Source organism: Hylaeus volcanicus, chromosome 1, assembly GCF_026283585.1.
Source record: "Hylaeus volcanicus isolate JK05 chromosome 1, UHH_iyHylVolc1.0_haploid, whole genome shotgun sequence".
NCBI classification, from domain to species: Eukaryota; Metazoa; Arthropoda; class Insecta; order Hymenoptera; family Colletidae; genus Hylaeus; species Hylaeus volcanicus.
The window spans coordinates 27,612,153-27,632,501 of NC_071976.1; the positions used below are offsets into that span (position 1 = coordinate 27,612,153).

At 40.3% G+C, this 20,349-nt stretch overlaps 1 protein-coding gene across 4 annotated transcripts in view; it reads right to left on the minus strand.

Annotated features, from left to right (window-relative positions):
* Nucleotides 1-20,349, minus strand: part of LOC128881706 (stAR-related lipid transfer protein 13) — a 358,493-nt gene that overhangs the window by 221,383 nt on the left and 116,761 nt on the right. For 2 of the 4 annotated variants that reach the window (XM_054132980.1, XM_054132996.1), the window contains 6 exons: nt 17,507-19,036; nt 16,787-16,961; nt 16,061-16,300; nt 15,055-15,294; nt 13,798-13,991; nt 4,396-4,438 (listed from right to left, as the gene is read on the minus strand). In XM_054132980.1, the coding sequence (XP_053988955.1) occupies nt 4,396-4,438; nt 13,798-13,991; nt 15,055-15,294; nt 16,061-16,300; nt 16,787-16,961; nt 17,507-19,036 (2,422 nt within the window). The remainder of the gene's footprint in view (nt 1-4,395; nt 4,439-13,797; nt 13,992-15,054; nt 15,295-16,060; nt 16,301-16,786; nt 16,962-17,506; nt 19,037-20,349) is intronic. The other 2 variants (XM_054132987.1, XM_054133004.1) reach the window with 2 other exon arrangements.

Sequence of the window (20,349 nt, forward strand, 5' to 3'; positions counted from 1 at the left end):
ATAAAATTCGTTCATGAAAGAATTAAACGTCGCATCAATGTACGTTTACAGCACTTTAATAGCTGATGTTTCTTTAAGAATGCGTCGTAAACCTAAAAACAATGTTGATTTCTTTTTGGAAATACAAATACGATCGTGAACACAGACAAATGGCGCATATTTCTACACCGCCCTCTGTCCTATAAAATTCATTTATGTATTTAATTAAACGTTGTATCAATTTATTTTCGCAGCTCTTTAATAGCTGATATTTTCTTAATACTACGTCGTAAACCTAAAGCAACGTTGATTTCTTTTTGATAATACAAATACGATTCTAGACATATGACGCGTATTTCTACATTGCTTACTACCCTATAAAATTCGTTTATGAATTAATTAAACGTGGTACCAATGTATTTTTACGGCACCCTAGCAGGTGATATTTCTTCTATAATAATTACCCACACCGCAAGCCAAGAAAAGAGTTAGTGTTAAAATAATAGTCTTCAAGAAATATAATAAGCACGTACAGTACTATCTATTTACATTTAACTACATGTCCATCTGTTTTCGAAGCTCTTCAATAAACAGAAATATGATGGCCTTAATGAGATATAAAGAACATTGAAAGATGTAAAGTATATGATGTAAATTTTTACACTATAAAATTCATTTATGGTACAACCACGTTTTCTCCGGTATTTTAGAGCTCGCAAGAAAACTGCGCAAACACGGGCACAATGCGGTAAACCGAAAAACAGAAATACGATCGCCTCGAGTATCTACGATGAACACGGGTCTATGAAACGTGTAACTATATTGCTTCCTACCCTATAAAAGTCTCGATAAATCACCGCGCTCGATTTGCATAATTGCAGACCTGATATTCAAATTCGGCCGCGACGTCCGCGTTTCTAACGCGCGCGTATAAATCCATAACACCCGTTGACACACATTCTTTGCACGGAAATATGCGATCCAATTCGACGCCATCTTCCTACGATGGGAACGAATAATCTCAGCATTAATCCGCACCGACACGCATCGTTGCCCGACACAAAGTTACCGTTCCACGGCCAAGATCGATACACCGAAACATTGTCTTCAACATTCTCGATAATAACGCCGGCGTAGAATCAATTTCTGATATCAGACCACAGGCGGGGAGAACAGGTCTAAATCCAATTTGCGGATCCTCCAAGCAGCGTTCTCTTCTCTATTAACGCTCTTTACCTTCGTATGGTGACGAAGTCCGCAAAGGAGCTCGTAAAGTAGTGGATGTACCATCGATTCTACGCATTTTCTGACCATCAAAGACGACAACGCGAACGCACGTGGCATTTAGTACGGCGTGTGTGCCTTCATAGTCCCTATTTAGCTGGTGAGACGCCCTCTTGCCATTATTGCGCCAGTTATTAGATCCTATCCTCATATCGTTGGAGACCCTATTCTCTAGGCGAGGAGAATATTCGAAAGATATAAGAAATTCATGTTGCTCTAATTAACGTTGATGTCGTTGTCTAATAGAAGTTAATAAACAGTAAATGTAGTACCTAATGCAGCGGACTTCAATAATAAAGTGTATAGGGATTGGTGTAAAAATTTCAAAATGAACAATTCTAATATGTTCTGTATTTCTATGTTCAAGTATCTACGATATTTTTAATCAATATATCCGATCGAATTGTCGTCCACGAACATACTACATACTCTTTAATTTATTATCGAATTCTAAGGCAAGTGCAAACGAGTCAAGAGGTCCAAAAAATAATAAATTGATCAAATTCCTAACGAATTAATTTGACACGAACCCAAGACACATATTAATTAGATAGAGTGTTCGACCTATTTTTTAAATTGAATTCAGTCCATCAAATACCACCAATTATGTAACAGGAAAACGAGGTCGCCTGTTCAGGAACTCTTATATCATTCGAGTGTGCCTGAAATTTCAGAGTACTGTGTACAGAATACTCCAACAAATCGAATACTGTAGCTTTTTCGTCATTTGGGTAGGCAACCTTTAGGATGTAGGAAACTCTAAGAGATGATCCGAATAAACTTCACTAGCTTCAATAACTTCACCAGGACCCTTCATCCCTGAATGATTAGAACAAATCTCGAGACCAATGGAAACTCATAAAAAGGTATTAAGTATTTACTGATTATTTTGACAAAACTTCATGTGAGACCTCGCGAGAAATTCGTAAAATGATATGCGAGCCTTCCCTAAAGATATAGGAGCGCACATGACCCTAATTCATCACCTAATGGTTAAAGAGGAAATTGAAGAAGCTAACGACAAACAGTGCTACTCGCAAACTAGTAGTAGAGAGCCACTCCCTACTACTCATCGCTTTCTTAATAGTATTCTGAATATTATATATTATATAAATTTCGAAAGATTCCTAAAGAAGTGACTTAATCGCGAATAAGCGATCTCCTAAGCCTATCACCTAGCTACTGTCACCCGATACTGTTATAAAATTAGTAACATCGATTTCGCCTCAAAGTCCCCAAGAATCTAACCCAGCTTTATAAGCAACACCTTCGCACCTATTCTGGATCGAGGATGGAAGATCTAACCGGCAAACAAGCTACTCTGTCCAATCGAAGATTAAAGCGGACGGGAGACAGAGTTCACAGGTGGTGCGTCTCCGTTTCTTCTAATTTCCGGGGCACGGTCCCTTTCATCGGTCCAGCGCGACGACGCTTCCGTCAGCTCGCTATTCGCGGGATGGTCATCAAAAGACAGCTACGATCTCCCGAAATACCCTGCGCGGTTCCGTGTTAGCCAAACACGTGTACGTTCCGCCACGTATGCCGCGGCGCACAGGTCGGTTGGGTGGAAACAGCGGTGGAATCGATCGCGAAAGTTTAATTAATTATCGACGCGTTCGCGAGCCGGCGCTAATTGCTTTCTCGAGGCGCGACTCGGGGCACCGTCGTGATTAAAGCTTCCGGTACGAGCCGTGCTGACCCGAGGGTAATATTAAGAATTAACCCACGCCAGTTCCGCGGACGTGCAGGCTACTTTCGTTCCCGCTGGGGGCGACAAATTGTCTCGGCTACGATCGAATAAATCACTCGGTCAACAAAGAGGCGGCCTGGCGGAAATGAAAAAAGGCGAGGCCGCGTGCACGATACAGTCACGAGAAGCGGGACACATCGTGGCGATATTTCAATGGCCGTGGACTAGGAAAGTGATTTTTCGAAAATGCCCCGGAGGAGAATGACGGAGGTCGCCTACGGTGCTAGGTGGAAGAGGTGTAATTCAGTGTTGCGTTTTTGGTACGACGCGATGGCTGGACGCTTGCGATTTATTAGTTGTCGGGCGGGTAATGATTCTTGGTGCAGGAACGGCTGAGAGTTGCTTTGAATTTTAATCGAGAGCGAGTACCGAGGTGTCTGCTCTCGTTGGGGTGAGTTCCTACGCGCTGATCATGTTAATTTGACCACGGGATTTTTAATCTGAATATTTTCAGGAATTACGACTATTTGTGGGCCTTGCAAATAATTAACACTTCACCGACTCGTATCGATAAAATTAAATTAAATAATATTTTTTATTTGGAGAACGTTAGTATTATTCAATCTTTATTTTATCTATTAGAATCGTTTTTTGATTAATATTTAAATAATTTATCATAATTTATATAATGATCTCAATAATAGGTAATAAAGTATTGGTTGCCCTAGCAAGACGGATATTAATAGGCTACTAGTCAGTAAAGTGATAATGTAATATGTAAGATTTGAGATTGTTCTTCCTTCCGAATCAATTCATTTAACTGCACAGTTCTCACTGATAATGAAAATACAGATTATTCATATAATATCAATAAATATTAAATAAATTGTTTGCAAGACCTGCAAGTTGTTTCGTTTAAATTTTCTTATTTTTCACAGAATCTACGATTAACTGATTTTAATTGATAGTAACCAGCATTGAGTATTATTATGTTATATGAAATATATGCTTCGAATAATATCCGAAAAATTGTTGCAACTGGATAATTTCGTCGACGGGTTAGTAAAAGATGAAGTTCCGATTCGGAACAAATTAACTCGAACAAGTCGAGGGCAATGGACCATTGAATTCACGCTGCATTTGACTAAAAACTAAAAGTTCAGAAGTTCAAGACCAAAATTTCAGAAGTTTACGAATGAACTTCCGGGTCAATAGGAAATTAACCTTTCTGGTATATCGATCTTTCCCAAATTGAAACGTTTTTGCATTTTTGTAAAATGCATTGCGAAAGCTTCCCTATGTAGAAATCTGAAAAATAATTTGTTCCCCCAAAACTATATCATAGATATCGTAGCATCGAGCAAAGAGAATGAATTCCAAACAAGTAAGATTGCAAATAAAAAGGCGGCAAAATAATTTTCTGTAAATAAACGGAAACTCACCTGATAGTTGTCGTTCCGACTGCGAGCGTGGCTGCTGCAAACTCTGGAAACAAAAACGAGAAAGATACAATTAGATCCTATTTTTGACAATTTCTCTGAACGGGATTAAATCGAAAGGTCAGCAGAAAATATTGCTTCATTTTCTTTTACCCAGCTACTGCGCTACTGCATCAAACAATTTAAGTCTTGGAAACCACACGAAATTCAGTCTTACAGAACTGACGACGTTAAACACTTCTATTTCTTACCGAAATACAAATCCTAGACAATTAACCTACAAGGACTTTTCATCGGTATTAGCATAAGCTATCGTTCGCGTGCGGTATTAACTCGTTCCACGTGCTACTGAAACTTTAATCTCCAAAGTCATTTTTCATTGAAATGACTACCTAGATATATCTAATCCCTCATAGATTTTTTATACTCCCTGGTCCCCGCAATTTGACCCCGATTCTGTTCGAAAAACGCTCGTCCCAATCGTAAACTCCCCTCGCAAGCATAAACTGCAACAGAAGATTTATGGATTGGTTCGTTTAGCACCGTCCCGCTGACGTCACAAACCTTTCGACGTTCTACGCTCGGAAAATAAACGATCACCGTGTATACTCTCGCTACATCGGGCTCATGTTCGAAAATGTCAGTGGCCCGATTAAATTAAAACTCAATTAATCCATCGAAACGCGCGAATCAACGCTCGAGTAAGTTCTGTCGCGTTTTAACGGGAATATCGCTGGCAACAAAACACCGCGACACCCTCCGCCCTCTTTGTATAGTTATTAATTAAATTCACTCGACCGTTTATCGCGATCAGATTTTCCGTATGAAATTATCGACCTAATGGGCAACGATTGCGCGTCTAAAATTGCATTCGAATCGTTTCGTTGTGATCCCCGTTAATTGACTGTGCGCGAGCGTTCGATGACGTCCAAATTGCCGTGGGCGGATGGTATTATCATATTTGCCAGCCGTCTACCGAATTGAGTTGCGTTGTTTGCGATGAAGTGATTTAGAAAAAATTATTGGGGGATCCAAATTAACGACTGGTAAGGGATGATATCTATGGGTAACGTTTAGATTTTAATTAAATTTCGTATGGCGATGCCTTGATATATGGTCGATAATTGGGCCCTGGTATTGTTATATCGAGGAAGGGTTGCGATTCTATTATAGAAGTCGACCTTTTTTATTTTAATTAAAGAACAAATGTCTGGATGAGATTAATGGAAATTAAAACTTGTTCAGTGAATGTTGTTATTAGATTTTATAAATATTAATATCTCAGGTTTCAAATCTTCATTAAGGAGAAAATATTTTACGAACAGCAGTCACGTTTTCGCATGTATATGCTTTGTCATACTTGGGGGCAATGGCAAATTGGAATTAAATAAAAATAATAATACTTTTTATATGTATCTAAAATAATAAATTAAATTCAAGCATTCTCCCTTCAGCGTTAACGAAGTATCGTACCAGCTAATGGACATTTCATCTACTGTATAATACATCCATTTCTTAATTATTCTATACCAGAGCAGTTACATCGCTATCCTGGTAACGATTCGATAGTACTTCATGTTTGCAATTTTCGATTGTCAACAGGTATTGAACTACCTCTTTCATACCTCAGCACAAAGCTTGGAAATGGATACGTATTAACGAGCATGGCATTTGAATGGTCCCATCGTTACCATCGAAACGATGAGACCGAACCATGACCCACATGCGTTGCTGAAACAGTCCAACGACGAAACAAACGAACGACCGTGACCTTATCTCCGCGCTATGCCGGCACGAAACGTTCATCGATTAACGTGGCACAAATAATTTCATAAAAAGGGCAACGCGTGGGAAGGCAACACTCTCATGAAAGGTAAGCAGTGCAGTGTTTGCGACAGGTATTATTAACTTTGCAAACTCGAAATAGAATTTTCGTTCGTACTCCATGTTAAAAATGTTATAGCGAAGGGTAGTACGAGAGTCGTCAGCGAATTTTCGGAACAGTTATCAAATGCCATAGGTTCCAGAGGTTGGAATCTCGAGAGGATTGTTTACGAGAAAACGGAATAACAATGCTACAATTACGGTGCTGCCATAACGTTCTGGCGTATTATTTCTCTAGCCAGTCGTTTCTTCTAGCTACTTCTCCCAACTTTCACTGTTCCTAGCTTTCTTACTCGAATATTATTCCGTGTTTGATTGTATCAAAGAGTAGCCAGTATTTCAACTATCGATATTTGGAACGATTGGATCAGTCTGGGTTAAAAAAGGGATTTTTTTGGTCAGCATTCTTGTTTCTTAAGGTCCATAAATATTTCTATCACATTATATTTAAAAAATTCAAAAATTTCCAAAGTTATAGTGTATATCACAGGCCATCCTGTCAGGCTGATACAATACTTTAAGGGAGAAAATATTTTTTTTTTATATTCTTATTAATAAACAGTTTAAAGTTTTAGAAATTTTCTATGTATATGTAAAAATAACCAGACCAAATTACAAATGTTTATGTCAAGCACTTTAATTGCAAAAAAATCACGAAAGTTACCTCGAAACTGTTCAAAAAAAAAAAAGAATAACCCTTGATGACCAAGTCAACAGTTAAGAAAACTGTCAAGACATTCGAGGCTATTCTAATCTCAAGACAGTCAAGATGACTCAAAGCTCCAAACTCTTCTTCGAACACTTTCCATCTCGGAATCCCATCACTATCTGCAAGGAGTAGCATCAATGTCAGCTACCTCAACGGGAGACCTTTCCTCGCAGCTGTTCGGCAATTCTATCGTTCAAGAACAGTGCTCGCGTACTCGAGCGTTGAAGAAGCGCGTACCCAGGAGCAGACAGCATGAGTCAAAACTGACGAAATTAATTGTCCTTCGCCTCGAAATACGGAGTAATAAACTATACGGTTAATCGCTCGGAGGCTGTAAACGTCTGAATGTTACCGCTCGAATCGGCGTTGTGTTTACAAGACGGAAAATTGCTCAGAAAACGACGCAAACACTTCACGAACGATGCCCAATAGGCGACGTTCACCGTTCTTTTTTTTTTTACGAGCACGCGTATCCCCAAAGAAGAGATTCCGACGAGGCAGGCCAACAAGAATTTATTTGGTCTTCCAGGATTTCGTTAACCTTCTCTTTCTCTCGATGAATTACGCGTCTCGTGGCTCGGTCAAGGTGCAACTCGTGAAGCTTTCCGACGACGTTAATACTTTGTTTTCCGATTTCACCTTCGAAACGGGAATCGTAAAACGTTCATCGGTTTCCTTCGAGAAATATTTTTCTTTTTTTTTTTTTTATTCCCCTGAATGACCGCGCGATCCGTCCGAAAACAGAGTAAATCGCGAAAAGAACGCATCCTTGGTCTAATTGCGTGCACTTTGAACGTGGAAACATTTGCATCCATACATTCGGATGTATAAAAGGCCACAGCTGACGAAGAAACGCGGGGGATGCTACTGCTGAATCGTGCGTGAAAATTAACGGTAATCTTGTTATTAATATGCATGAACTTGTTAAACTCTATTCCTGTATGTATCTAGTTATTTCCATTAGATTTCATTTGCATTCTGCTGTTCCATTCGTTCCTGTTTCAATTACGTTTTGACAGTGGGCTAATTAGGGACGCGGAGCTTCGAACTTTTAACTACATTTGACTTTCTTTCCTAATTTAAATATGTAATATAATATATGTTTTCATATTTCAGAGACTCGTAGCGACTAACAAAAATATAGCGAAAATCAGGGCTCTGTCTGAGGGTCAGATAAACTCTATAGAAAATGTATTAAGACAGATGATTGTTAGTGTTTAGAGTGATTTAGGGTAAAGAGAAGAGTAATTCAAAGTAATCGCGTCATTGATTTGAGAAAACGCTTAGGCACTAAAACTCTTGTTACAGGAGAACCTCGTAGCTAAGTACATAGATCGGGGTGCAATGATTTTTTCGTTCCTCGGCGGAAGTTCTCTTCCACCTAAGGCCCTTTGGAAACACACAACCCACACACGACGGCTATTAGAGGTATGAGGGATGCCAACCGATTAATACGTCGACATGGCTCGCTGCCCCATTAGCTTTGATCACTCGCGAACACCAACGTGACTGTCCCGTGTACGTGTGTATCGCGAAAACATATGTTTGCCAAGCCGATGATGCTCACTCGTGCGCAAACAGCCACCTCGTGTATCGACACTTCCGAACCCTATCCGAAAACCGACCTGATAAACAACCTGTCTCCATTTATCTTTGCTGCTATAATTTCCAAGAGAATTTCAGTCATTGTTTTCATGTAAAATAAATAATCCTATTAAAAGAGTCCAATTAAAATCAATTATGAGATTAAAAGGACAATTGTAGTATTTGCACTATTTAAAGAGAATTATGTTCATTGTCTAGCTTATACGAATAGCTTCCAATATACTGTTATATTATTTGAAACAAAGCACAGATGTGTAAGGATCACGTGTAGAAATTAATCTGTAAGTTTTCAAGATAAACTTACCATTTGTTTATAAAAGAAAACCATACAACTTTTAATTTTCCCTAAGTCACACATTCTAGGAGAACAAATGTCGAAGCAACTTGTGTTTACTTGGTACGAATGTAACAAAATGATAGGTAAATATCCCTGTTTAAAATGGAGTTACAAATAATTAAATGTTAAGGCACAGAATTAATTTCTACACTTTATAAATATGAAAATAAAGAAGAAGTAAAGAAGAAATACTGATTTTAATTATAGAAACTGTGAATTTACGAAACCAAAAGTACACTAAATATACGCCACTGCTTCGTTACGTGCAACAAAATAAATACGATTACTCGCATAATTCAGTATTACACTTAAAATTCTGTATTTATCGAAAGGCACGCAACGAAGTTGACTCATAAATAAAGCCAAGAATATCGCCCGAGATAAATCACAATTTTTCGTGTTATTACAAACTAATTAATAACAGCTAATCTATGCCACATCTACAAAAGACGTTCCTGATATATAGGTATCGAATACGACTAAACCACAAGTAGACCGATAAATTCATGCAACATTCACCGTATTGGAAACTATGTACGTTATTATTCTTTTGCACCCAGGGGTGACAAAAATGTACGAAGCAAACGGAATACAGCGCGTACAGAGCCTGCTGTTATGATTTATTGTCTCGCTATAAACATTTATTCCACACAACGTACGCGAGCGTGTTTGCAACGCACAACGCCTCAAAAATTACACGCAAACGGCAAGCCGGATGATTTACAACACAATTTCTCATATGCAGAGAACACGAAAATAGCATTGTTTTTTTTTTCTCTATTCCCACCTAGATTTACAAGAAAAATAATTGCCTGTTTGGCTTTCTCGCAAAGCAAACTGGGTTCTGTTAATTTTCGTGGAATTGTAGCGCAGACTGAAAACGCGAAAAAATTTAGCGACGTGCCTGACGTAACCGGAGAATTCATAGAAAATTAATCGCGAAGCGAGAGCTGAAAGCTTCGCTTCTGTTTTTTCAAGTGCGCCGCTGGAATTAATTTTAGCACCGAGTGGAAGTAATTATTCAGCAAATAGAGGGCTCGTTAATATTTCACGAAATCATAATTTACCATGTCGTTTCTATAAGTTCATTTTTTCAGCAGGTAGCGAGACTATTCGTTTCTACGTTACAGAGGTTTCAATTAGCGTATAATTAACTTAAACGATGAACGTCTCGAGATTTTGTTTATCAGAGTACTTCAATGTTATAGGTAGATAGGAACTTTATAAACGGGTGCAATTCAAAGCAGGTGGATCCAAAAATTAGTACCACGTTTTACTAATTTTTTGAACCTTCTAGTAACATTATCGTTAAGATATTAAAATATGAAAATGAAAAACTCGCCGTAATGAAAATATAATAATTCATGTTTTCATGATTAACCTTCTTAACAATGTGCAACTAGTGGAGTTCCTCTTTCCCATTATACGTGGAAAGGAAAATTATTCGGTACTATAGGTTACGAATAGCTTTAAGTATAATAAATATGGAACGATGGAGAAACAAACGACTGAAATTATTTTGATTGGGTTCCCGATCGAGCGCATTATGCAATAGTGGTTTAGCTAAACATCCGGGTCTCTGCATCGACGAAAATATAACAAAAACAGGAAAATTCTGGTTTTGGTAATGAAAGATAATCAACAGTTAATTCACTTGAAACCACCATTTAAAGCCATGAGTTTATGCGACTTAAGCTTCAAGGTATACATTTAGTTTCTCTGTAGAAATTATTTGTTATTTTTAGAAGGTTCCTTTTTCCAATCTGTTAATTCATTAAAATTAAATATTAACGTTTCCTACAGGGGTATCCCTACAATGAATAAATAAAAATTGACTTTTCGAATCAAATAAATGTCAGGAGAAAACTGACATACTTCAAATCCATTTGTTATCCGTTATTTAAATAAAATTGTGCCCATTTCTAATTCGAATGTCTCGTTTGAAAAATTCAAATGATATTTTCTCGGTCGCCTGGAGGCAGCGAAAAAATACCGGAGGTAAACAGAATATTGGTTGCTCGGTTGTGCATCGACGCGAAGGGTCGTTTTTAGCATCAAAGCATCGAGGCTAACCTTGAACAATTTACGTAGATAGGACATCCACCGTCGACGATCAGCAGGGTGTGAGGCGCTAACCGGGTCGAGCTAAAATTCCCATAAATTACATGCGTATTACTCAACGCGTCACGCGTTACGTTCCCCGCAAAGTTGGTATCACTCAACACCAAAGAGTTTCTTGACGCCATCGCGACACACGTGTAGGCTAATATCAAAGAAGGCCTTTGGATAAATATAGAAATTCCCCAAGATATTTGCCATAGAACGTCGACCAACGGAAATATATTACATCCCTCAGGACATAGAACGATACTTGACTCTTTTTGTGATTGACAAATATTCGTGAACATGAACATAACGAAGGGTATGGTTTTGATTGTATACATAGTAATAAAATCAAAATTCATACTTGAAACTGATATAGGAATAATAAATAATAAAATATATATCTTTTTCGTTAATAAGTCGCTTGTGATTCGAGCTCAGAAATTGAAGGGTAGTTTCCTGACTCACTATATATACAATAGAGGATGTGTCTGTGTCGGAATGAAGAAACTTAAAATAATGATTGAAAGTAATAATTAATGAAATTGAAAGGACAGATGTACCATAGAATATACATCTAAGATGAGCATCTATACAAATCTATGTATTTCTTAAAGAGAAATCTCTGAACTATAGAATTATACACTATAGACAATCTGTGAAACGTGGAGAACAACGGGGACCTAATTTATCCGTGAAACCTTGCACCGTTCAGAAAATGAATAATTAGCGTAGGCCCCGAAACGTTTCAATCAGAATTAAATTATAATTTTCCCAAGAAAACGTGAGCGGAAGTTCGTGTTAATCCAACGGGAAGATGAACGGAGAAGACCAACGAGGAACAAAGCCAAATTAACCTCTAGCGCAAAAAGCGACAAAAAAAACTGCACCAACTAATTAACTGTGAAAACTATGGACGAAGTATCTAAAATTAGCAAGGAGTTGAAACGAGTATCGATCCTCCTATTCGCTGCGGGCGTTGGTTGCTTCCAACCAGAAATTAAACTTTTGCAAACAATACTAAAAAGTCCATTACTTTTTTAGTATTGCTACTTATAAATCAATAAAACCAATTTAAATCAACATTGCTGAAAAACGACGTTTCCCGATACTATATTATCTGAAAGATGTACCAAGGATCTCGAGAGTAGGTGGAGATACCCGTCGTGAGGAGCATGAAGCTTATCATGCTTACAAAATATCAATTGTGGAATCGTTGTCAAGTTGCACACGCGCGTTGCATTAAAGAAAATCTGATCCACTTGCGAGATATCGAGTACGAGACGAGAGCCCCGCTGCGACGGAAAATTTAAGGCTACGATCTCCTTAACAAAGTTTCAATTTTACGACGAGCATTGGTCGTCCTCGATGTACTACACTTCATTGGCTTTCGAACTCGTTAAATATCTTCTTGTTTTCTACGAAAGCTGTTGTTCTCAGATTGCAATTTACCAGATACGAATTCAAATAATACTATTCTATAATCACTACTGTTGTCTTATAAAATTAGTGGTTTCAAATTTGAAATTTAATTAGATTTTAATTTGAAATACAAACCTGCCCTCTGACCTCTACCTCACCACAACCTAAATATACTACATCGAAAGCACGTACTTTGAAGGTCTACGATTAGTTAAAACTACTCGAAATATGAAATTCGATTAAATATGAAATTATTCGAAGATCCCAAGCCCTTCAGCAAACTCTCGTATTCGTTTAAGGTGACGCGATAATAATACATTTTCAGCATAAATTGTGGCAAACGGCACGAGACGGAACGCATCGAGGGGCCACGAGTACCCAGTGCTAAGGAACGTCTCGTTTTACCGATTCAATTCAGCGCGAATCGGTTAATTTGCAAGACATTCGACTCGCCTTCGTAGCAGGTGGAGATACCTGTCATGAAAGGGAAATTAAGGTTCATCGTGCCAACAAAGTGTCAATCTTACGATGGCCTCGGCCAGCCCACACGTACTGTACACGGCACGCTACACCGGAGTAAAATACAAATACCATGTTCGCAATGGTCAATGCCACGCAACGTACACGCTTCACGTGGGCAGAGACTAATGGTGGCCCATAAGTGCGGATCACCGAACGGAGCAACAGTTCGAAGGAACGTATCTCCGCTTGGTAATCTCGATGCCAAATGCCATACACGCTTTACTGCCACGTGATTAATGCATCGTATCCAGGCTAGGACGATACTCTGGCTAAACCCCGAACTTCGTACTCTTCGAGTCGTGCGTCCCGCTTGTTATCGATACTTTGAAGAAATATCTCTCTGGACCACGAGCACCGCTCCGTACGGGTTAGGACAGTTGTCAGTCTATCCGGACGTCCAGGTTATTTATCATCGATACGGTCCCGTTGGTCGATCGTTAAGGAAGAGCATATCCTTCGCATCCAGTCGTATACGAGCATTGTTAGAAACGGTTTTCTCAGGTGATTCCAGCATTGCTCTCGTTGCATGCAATTTTATTTTGTATTTAGAGAAAGAAATTAATTCAGAGTATACAAAAGGTATGGTTCTTGGAAACGGATATTTGAACCGTTCACTGCATAAATCGATCAACTCCACATTTTGGAAAATCTTAAATTTAAGTGTATCTTGGTATAGTCATCACTTTTTATATTTATAATAACTTTCCCGAATAATAAAGATTAACACCATTAAACGAGAAAATTTGTTGGTCATTGAATAACAAATAATTTATTTCAGATGCCATTTCATCTGATTTTTGAACTTTTTGAAGAAAGTACTCACCGGCGTTTTCCCATTGGTCTTTTCGACGTCGTTATTTTCCAACAACGGCGCGCTGCTGCTCTTTCCGCCCATCTCCACGGTCAAGGGTTCTGGTTTTAGCTGAAGGCTCGCGGCAGAAGGCGAGGAAGGTGCTCGTGGAGGCATTTCCAACAATTCTCCAGAGCTTAACGAACTGCTCGCGGTGGTGGACAGACCTATCGATCAGACGATGAAATAAATTATTCACTCCATCGCGATGAGACGATCCGAGCTGCGAAAAGCTATTAAGAATACTCTCGACAAGGGGACAGGTTGCGCATTGATTTTAATGAACATTCATAGATAGATGGAGAACCGAAAAATGTTTAATCATTTACATGGGTACTATCGTTGAATATTTTCTGAGGTAGTGAAGAATAACTGTCAGAATTTCTCGGTTAGTTCTTCAAATCCAAGTGATATCGGTATTATTTTCAGATCTCCACGTCTATTTCATTTGAATATTCAAAGGAGGTAGTATTACGAAATCATTTCATTCCGTAAGATTCTGTTCTGTTTATGATTGTAATTTTAATTTTGTACTTATTGGTTTTTTTGAAAATAGCAGAAAGAGCATATTTGATTGTTCACATTTAGCAAATAATTCTTCACATTTGTACAAGCCAAATAGGCATCAAATCCACAGTCCACTCGTCACCAATTTATCGACGAGTCAGGTTACCACGACACTCTGCAATTTGTCACAAATCCCACATAAACAATTTTATTTTAAACTACGGATTCGTTGTCGCTAACCGAACGTTAACTACGAATTCCCAATCGCCGTTCCTCGACGCGAATCGAAGACGATCCTACTCATAACGAACTATCAAATCCACTGCGAGCATCGAAGGGTGAAAGCTTCGTTCGAGCGATGTTATCGGAAAATTATTAGACAGGATGCCCGTTACGCGTCGCCGTGTGAAAATAACGATCGTTCTTTACTTCGGCCGATCATGTCTCGCAAGATAATGCGATTTTTACACGCGCTATCTATTTCCATCCAGTCGGAGTAAACGTTAATTTTCGTCGGACATTTTTCCACGATCGGACTGCACGCCCGAGGCGGTTAATTGCTTTGCAAACCGACGATACAAAAGTGGTGTTTGTCTTTGGAAAATATCGTCGGCTGAATGGACCGAGCTTTCGAGTCCTGGTTTGCCAATTTGCATTTCTACGAGGCGTGTTTAGAGGCGCGATTAGCGCGTTGGGACGTCGATGCGCGATAATGAAACTCACACAGCGGTAGATTCGTGGGGCGCAGGGGCTTCATCCTCGGCAGGGTGTCGTCGAGGCCGCTGCTGCTGTCCACCGCGTCCTGGGAATATTGGTCGTCGGTTTCTTTCGTTTGCGTGTGCACGCTCTCGCGTTTGATCCACACGTCTTGGGAATGCTTGTCGTTTCGCGAGCTCAACTTCGACGGACGTCGCCTGATCCTCTCCCAGGTCTCCTTGCGATGGCACTTGTTGGACGACGGGGCTGCGATCACAAAACGGACGAATTGTTTGGTCGTCGTTAACATCTCCGAAGATAGTCCTTTATTTATGTTGCCATAGAACCTTCTATATTTCAATTATATTATTCTATACTATTTCGTATAGGTTGTATTAGTGCGATTAGTTTTTTTAGAATAATCCTCTATCTTTTAAAATATTGTTAATGTAAAACTTGTTATTTCCGTGATTGTTATTGCCTTTTAAGTCCCATTGTTTTTGTCCAATCCAAACAAAACTTTCTTTGGTTGCTCTTTATGCTCAAACAGGCAGTTATATGTTATAGTTAATCGCGGAAATATTAGCTGTAAGCTGATTATTTACAGGTTGGAATGGAATCTTATCGCTCAGCGACCAAAGTAAAAATTATAATTACAAAAATATACAGATCGAAATAGTATCACCTTGGTTATAAATGGAATCTCAGCCTGCAATCCCAAATTAAGAACATTTTACATTAGAGACATGATCGAATCTCCAAAAAAAGACACATAAAATGCTCCAAATTATGTGCTCATTTCCTAATAATTATAACGAACAAGTATAGAGTACCAAAAGCAAAAATTCCTCTTGTCTGAGGTGTTAATTTATCTTTCTTTACCGTCCATGCGCCATGATAAAAGGGTAACGAGAACATAAACGACCGTTTTCAGATTTTTACGTAAAATTCTCACAGCAGGAGTTCTATGAGCGATTCACTGGAATTATTGCTCAACAGGTAACGCCGTAACGAGAAAGGATAATCGACTTACGCTTAACTATCCGTCGATCTGTACTTCTGGGAGGGCTAGCGGTGCCAATGCCACTTTCGAGCGGAGATGCTCTGTCGGTTGTATCCGGCGACAGACTTCCGGAGGAAATCTCGTCCATGCTTTGCAGCAAATCCTGCGACGAAGACGAGGATCTATTGTCGTCGTCTACGGTGTCTTGCAGAGATGCTGGATCCAGGGTGCTTTCATCTTGCAACGACTGAAAATCCATTTGCGATTCCGCTGCGAACATACGAATCAAGCGTCTGTATGCGACAATTCCTTTGAAATTCGAAATTGTAATCGTCTCTCTAACTCGTATTCGCTGCTGGCGATAATTAAGTCAATTAAGCACGATTATCGAGTGGCGAGTCTTCGTAGGGAGCAGCTTCGTTTGAAGTAAATCGTTTTGAAAGTGGGTTGAGATTTCTGCTGTGTAAGTGTGAGTTTGTATGTTTTTGTTTTGTTTTTAATTTTCTTCTATGTTGCACTATTTTTACCAATTTAAAATAGTTAAACATAACTTCCTTGTTATACCCATAATCTCCGCTATCCGTTAAACTTATTACGTCATTATATAAAACCATGTGGAGATATCTTAAAATCTTCATATCGACTTTGACTTCACTACAATAATTGGTAATTCAAGTTCAAGTCGAGGCAAATTTCTCAATAATGATCAATTAGCAAGGGAAGATTCGAGGGTACTCGAAAAGACAGAAGACTTACCTCTTGGAGACTCGCAATCGCTGACCCATGTAAAACTCGAACTTCTCGAAATAGCTGGCGAAGTTTGCGTCGCCATGTCGGAGCAAGTGATCGAATCCATCGGTGGACTGCCCGTGCAACAAGAGCCAGAACCGTTTCGGATCTTCGATAACAAAGATTGAAGAGATATTGGTAGCTGAAAGTATCGTATTTCCTTATTGCTTAATAATATCTCGTCCATTCAGCTAATGTTGACGTTTTCGAATAGAATAATTTATTCTTGAGATTTTATATATTTTTACATTCGTGCGCATTCTCATAGATTTAGGTGACAAACTAGGTGATAGAATAGAATAATAAACAAGGGTCATCCATAATGCTTTACTCGGAAAGTCCATTCGACTACCACTTATTCAGATAAACTTCTATTCATTTAATCTAAATTATGATTTAGATACAACGAATGAACATTAGTGCCCACTGCGCGGATCTATTTCAAAGGGCTACTAACAGGCACCATCTTCCAACTAAACAAATGATGAAAACACTGGCGCGTGACGCATGATCTAGAGTAACGGGAACTCAACGATCAGAAAGAAACGTCAGGAATTCCTGGCAGTCAAAAAGAACCCCATAACAGAGATAGTAGGATTGATACTCATAACTTTGGACCCTCCTACAAAGAGATGTCCTCGAAAGAAAAAAAAAAAAATGAAGAATAAAAACGCATATAAAACTCACCGAACCGGATCCGGAGCTCTGCTCGTCCATTATTTTCTTCGGGTCGAGGTTCTGCATCCGACCAAACTTCCCGCTATCAGCGCTGCCGACCGACTCGACATTGTCGTCTTCCGGGAGATCGCAGTTAACGCCCACGTCGTTGGCCCTCGATCTCGAAAGCGTGAACTTTTTCAGATCCACGGGGCTGATCTCTCTGACGTCCTTATCAGACTCTGACAACCTCTTCGCGGACACATCAGATCGTAAAGTCAACGGCGACACGGCCCTCTTCTTCGCGAGCCCGTCCTTCGAATTAATCCTCTTCTTGCCCGAGGTTCCGTTCACCCTCTCGTTCTCCGAATCGAGGAAGTCCTGGTCGGGTAGCGAGGACACTCTCACGAGAACAACGTCCTGCGAGTTCTCGCGAAACACAGGCGTGTGCTTCTTCCATAGGAGCTTGGAGAACGGCGATCTTTTCTCCTCGGTCGGCGTGACTGGGGCCGATTTCGCCCCAGCCGCGTCCAACGAGCTCGATCTACCTCGAACTTTGTCCTCGTCGCAGTCGCAATCGAGATCCATTTGCTCGTCGTTGCATCGTATCCTGGGTAGCCTAGGCACCCTTCTTCGTTTCTGGTTCATCAGGTTCACGGGCAGACTGATCTTTCTGTAACCGTCCGGGCGCTGTCTCGGTGGCAATTTGGCGTTCGATTCGTCGATAGTTTTCTCGTCGATTCGCGAAGACGCTGAGACCACCTTGCTCTCGTTGGCGACTTCATTGGTCATCGAGCTTATCTCTACGTGTTTCTTTGGTTCATCGTAACTGCTTTCGAGGTACTTGGCGCTTGACCCGTCCCTCAGCTTCGAGGGTAGACTAGAAGTGTAATCGATCTGACTCTCCGTGAAGTTCATCGGCGAGGAATCCGTCCCGAAGTCTGTGACATCATCGGCTGGGTAACGTCTCGTGACGACGTCCTGCAGGTTTTCGGGTAGGCTCTCGCTCATTCTTTCACCGTTTTCCGTCGAAACGGTCCGTTCCTGCGACTCGTGGTAGTCCGAGTTCAACAGGAAGCGATGGGCCTCGTCCAAGAACAACTTTCCATTTCGTCGATCGCGGATCACCTTATTTCGCCGGGACGATGATCGATCGATGCTCGTCCCGCACGAGCTTCCCGCGGAACTCTCGCTGTCCGATATGCCGAACTCGTTCAGCAGCTCCTTGTACCGCAAGACGGAGGTCTCTTCCTTGTTTCTGGCACGCTGAGGCTCCTGTCTCGATTTCTCTTTGGTCAGCTCGTGGATCTCCTTCTCGATGATCGTGTTCAACTCGGCCAGGATGCTGTTGGACCAATCGCCAATGTCGTCGGCGGCTGGGCAGCTCCTGCCTACAGAATTTTGTCGTCTAAAGACGATCCTCGTCGGCAACGGCTTTGGTTGGTACGACTCGTTCGAGTAGCTCGCTTGCTGGACTATTGGCTGCGTAGAGTACCTTGGCTCCTCCGTGATGGTCAACGGAGTCGTCGGGGCCGACTCGATGATTTCACCGATCTCTTCCTATTGGACAAAAAGGGAAACAGTTAGCAACGTCTCTTTGATGAAAGTGCCAGGTGACAGGTAATACAAGTTTCGTTGGAATATGTGAGGAAGGTAAGAGAATTGGATACCTATGTTACATTTTTGTGACTAATTAAATTTTAAAACCAAAGGAACCGAACTAAACAATACTTAGTTTGACTAAAAATCACTTTTGATAGCCTCATACGATATCACTCCACAAATATTTAGATAAACTGTGTCAGAAAATTTAAAAAATTGTCTCCTTCGCATACAATACATTCATTAAAACAAATAAATTGCGTAACACAGCCAAACCACTTTCGTATTAGTGTTGTTCTCGCGATACAGCTTAAATCAGTCTCGTTAAGTCTGAAAACGGTGTTTGAAAACGTTCCCGTTCGTTGAGTAGTCAAGTTTACCTTAAGTCGAGTTATTACTGCTTGCGTAATTCCTTCAACAATTCAAAATCACTTCCACCGCCTAGTACGGGCGTCGTGAAACGAAAGTACGTGAGCGTGTCCGTCGGATTATCGGGAGCGAGCCTAAGAAAACTCGAACAAATGTCGTACAAACTGAACAGGTTTCTAAACCGGTGATCGAGGTTAATTGACCCTTGTCCACGCGGGGATAATTCCATAAATTAGATACATCACTTTCTATGGCCGGACGAGCGCAGGTGGCGCGAAATAAATTGGAAACGACGAGTGCTCATCCCCGATTCTTCGTTTTGCGTCGCAAGGAGGCGCGTTAGGAACAGCAGGTCCGCTTCGGTGCTGTCAGCATCATAACTGCTTCATTATGGACCGTTTTATAAATACGCTCCACGGATTTAACACCGCGCGCGCACGCGGTTCCGTTTCTTGTGCAAGGGTACAGCGATGGCGGCCGAAGGGATCCACTCGCGAGCTAAGCGGAATCTCCCCCTTTCAACGATGAGTAGGTCACTAGGAGCTATGCTAGCCACTCGTTAGTAGCTCTATGCTTACTGTAGAACTTGTGTTTGGTTGTGATTCGGTTACCCAACGATTCAGGCAGATGTTTCACAAGGTACTGATGGTGAGAGGTCTATGAGCTCGAAGACTTTGATGCTATTTGGAATTTTGTGTAGAGGTAACTACTAGACATATCGGTTTCAAACTTCGTGCACTTATTTATAAGTACTTTGCAATGTCATACGAATTTTTTTGAATGATGAGCGGTGATTTTGTTGATTTAATAAATAAAAGAGCCCACCCTCTGGAATTGACAAAATGTTAACTTTTAAGATTGAAAATCTTTTTATTTTCAAACAGCCGAAATTCATGTCCCGT